At 39.5% G+C, this 2,500-nt stretch overlaps 1 protein-coding gene and 1 long non-coding RNA gene across 2 annotated transcripts in view; one reads left to right on the forward strand and one right to left on the reverse strand.

The window, feature by feature from the left end:
* Positions 1-2,500, forward strand: part of LOC135095620 (metabotropic glycine receptor-like) — a 153,512-nt gene that overhangs the window by 138,757 nt on the left and 12,255 nt on the right. The window contains exon 11 of the mRNA XM_063996557.1: positions 1,201-1,306. Within this exon, the coding sequence (XP_063852627.1) occupies positions 1,201-1,306 (106 nt within the window). The remainder of the gene's footprint in view (positions 1-1,200; positions 1,307-2,500) is intronic.
* Positions 1-2,500, reverse strand: part of LOC135095623 (uncharacterized) — a 65,862-nt gene that overhangs the window by 26,334 nt on the left and 37,028 nt on the right. The window lies entirely within an intron of this gene.

A 2,500-nucleotide genomic window follows, 5' to 3' on the forward strand; every position in this document is an offset into this window, starting at 1 on the left:
TGGTTAGATGGCTGTCTGGATGGATGGATGAATGGCTGTCTGTTTGCCTGCCTGTCTGTCTGTCTATCATTGTGGATATCTGTCTGTCTGTCTGTCTGTCTTTTTTTTTAATTTTTTGTTCCCCTTGGCCACCTGCCCCTCTTACATAAATAAATAAATAAATAAATAAATAAATAAATAAACAAACAACAGTATTCCAGTCAACCACGCCTTCATTTAAAAAAAAAAAAAAAAAACAATTCCTTTCTATCGCCCTTTAAAATCTAAACCCTAGAACGATAAAGAAAGACAGGAAAATAAAAAAAAAGATGGAAATAAGATGAAACTGTCAAATCGAGTGAGTGAAGACTGGAATAGACTCAGCAGTGGCGTTGTGAGTACTGAGTCAATAGGCAGCGTCAGGAAAGGCGAGGTGAAAGTGACTGGTCAGATAAATGTATAGATTGAATTGATAGATGGATGAATAAATGGATAGATAAATAAATAAATAAAACTTCTGCACTGGAATGATACATAGATAAAAGGTAAACAAAAAATAGATAAATAAATAAATGGATTACATGTATGCGCAGGAATGATTGATAAAGGTAGGAGATAAATAAATAAAGGGATAAAAGAATAAATAAATAAATAAATAAACAAATAAATGCATGTGTAGTGAAGATAGTTTAATTTGTACATTTTTTCTACTTTTTGGCATTTTTCTTAACTCTCCCATTTTCTTTAAAGGGACACTTTCGTATTTTCTCTCCCGTCGTCACCTCCCGTTTTCTATTGCAGGTTGTTCTTCAAGTCGTTTTCTTTAAAGTCAGACTCTCATTTTCTTTAAAACGCCACCCTCTTCTCATCTCTAAACCAGACTCTCCCGTTTTCTTTAAAGTGATACTCTCATTTTCTTTAAGCAAAACACCCATTTTCTTCAAGTGCGACTTATATTTTCTTTCGCCTAATTTTCCCACACCTTCCGTTTTCTCTCACGTCACCTCATTCCATTTTCTTTAAGTCTGACTATTCCATTTTCCCAACCCCCTCACCCATTTTCTCCCTCACCTCCCGTTTTCTCTCACCCCATCACCCGTTTTCTCTCACCTCGCCCATTTTCTGTCCCACCCGTTTCGTCTCACCCCATCACCTGGTTTCTGTCCCCGTTTTCTCTCCCGCCACTTCCCATTTTCTCTCACCTCCCGTTTTCTATTGCAGGTTGTTTCTCAAGTCCCCAGCAGATCCGGACTTGTTGTTTATCATTTTCTTCTGCCACACTCAACTCACTATCACGCTGCTTATCGCCCTCATCTTCGGCAGCAAGGTGAGAGAGAGAGAGAGAGAGAGAGAGAGAGAGAGAGAGAGAGAGAGAGAGAGAGAGAGAGAGAGAGAGAGAGAGAGAGAGGTAGTGGTTGGTGTGTGTGTGTGTGTGTGTGTGTTAGTTCGGGTGTTTTGTTTGCTTCAGAGATCGAAATGCTAGGAAGGAAGGAAGGAAGGAAGGAAAGAAGGAAAGAAGGAAGGAAGAAAGGAAGGAAGGCAGGGAAGGAAAGAAGGGAGGAAGGAAGGATGGATGGGTAGATGTAATGAATGAAGGATAAAAGATAGGAAGGAAGGAAAATTAAATAAAATGAATGAATGAATAAGAAAGAGTGAGAGAGAGAGAGAGAGAGAGAGAGAGAGAGAGAGAGAGAGAGAGAGAGAGAGAGAGAGAGAGATACAAACAAACAGACAGAAAGATAAAAAAAACGAAGGAAGGAAGGAAGGAAAGAAGAAGGAAGAGAGAGAGAGAGAGAGAGAGAGAGAGAGAGAGAGAGAGAGAGAGAGAGAGAGAGAGAGAGAGAGAGAGAGAGAGAGAGAGACAAACAGACAGAAAGATAAAAACGAAAGAAGAAAGAAAGAAAGAAAGAAAGAAAAGAGAAACAGGATGAACTAAGAAACTTATGACAAGAAAATTCCTGAAGTAAAATAAGAGAGAGAGAGAGAGAGAGAGAGAGAGAGAGAGAGAGAGAGAGAGAGAGAGAGAGAGAGAGAGAGAGAGAGAGAGAGAGAGAGAGAGAGTTTTTACACCGTGGAATGTGAGAGGAAGATCAAAACCTGACTTTTCCTTCCTTTCCTTCCTTCTTTCTTTCCTTCCTTCTTTCTTTGTCTTACGATAACGAAGGAGAGGAAGAGAGAAAAGACGTTAATTTGACCCTTTGAGAGAGAGAGAGAGAGAGAGAGAGAGAGAGAGAGAGAGAGAGAGAGAGAGAGAGAGAGAGAGAGAGAGAGAGAGAGAGAGAGAGAGAGAGAGAGAGAGAGAGAGAGAGAGAGAGAGAGAGAGAGAGAGAGAGAGAGAAAGGAAACAAAGAAGAGAAAGAAGAAAAATAAACAAAATTAAAAAGAAAGAAAGAAAAGGAAAGAAGGAAGAAAGACAAGAAAGAAAGAAAGAAAGAAAAAATAAAGAAAGAAAAAAGAAGGAAGGAAGGAAGCAGAGAGAGAGAGAGAGAGAGAGAGAGAGAGAGAGAGAGAGAGAGAGAGA

This window comes from Scylla paramamosain, unplaced genomic scaffold (assembly GCF_035594125.1).
Source record: "Scylla paramamosain isolate STU-SP2022 unplaced genomic scaffold, ASM3559412v1 Contig1, whole genome shotgun sequence".
In the NCBI taxonomy this organism is placed as follows: domain Eukaryota; kingdom Metazoa; phylum Arthropoda; class Malacostraca; order Decapoda; family Portunidae; genus Scylla; species Scylla paramamosain.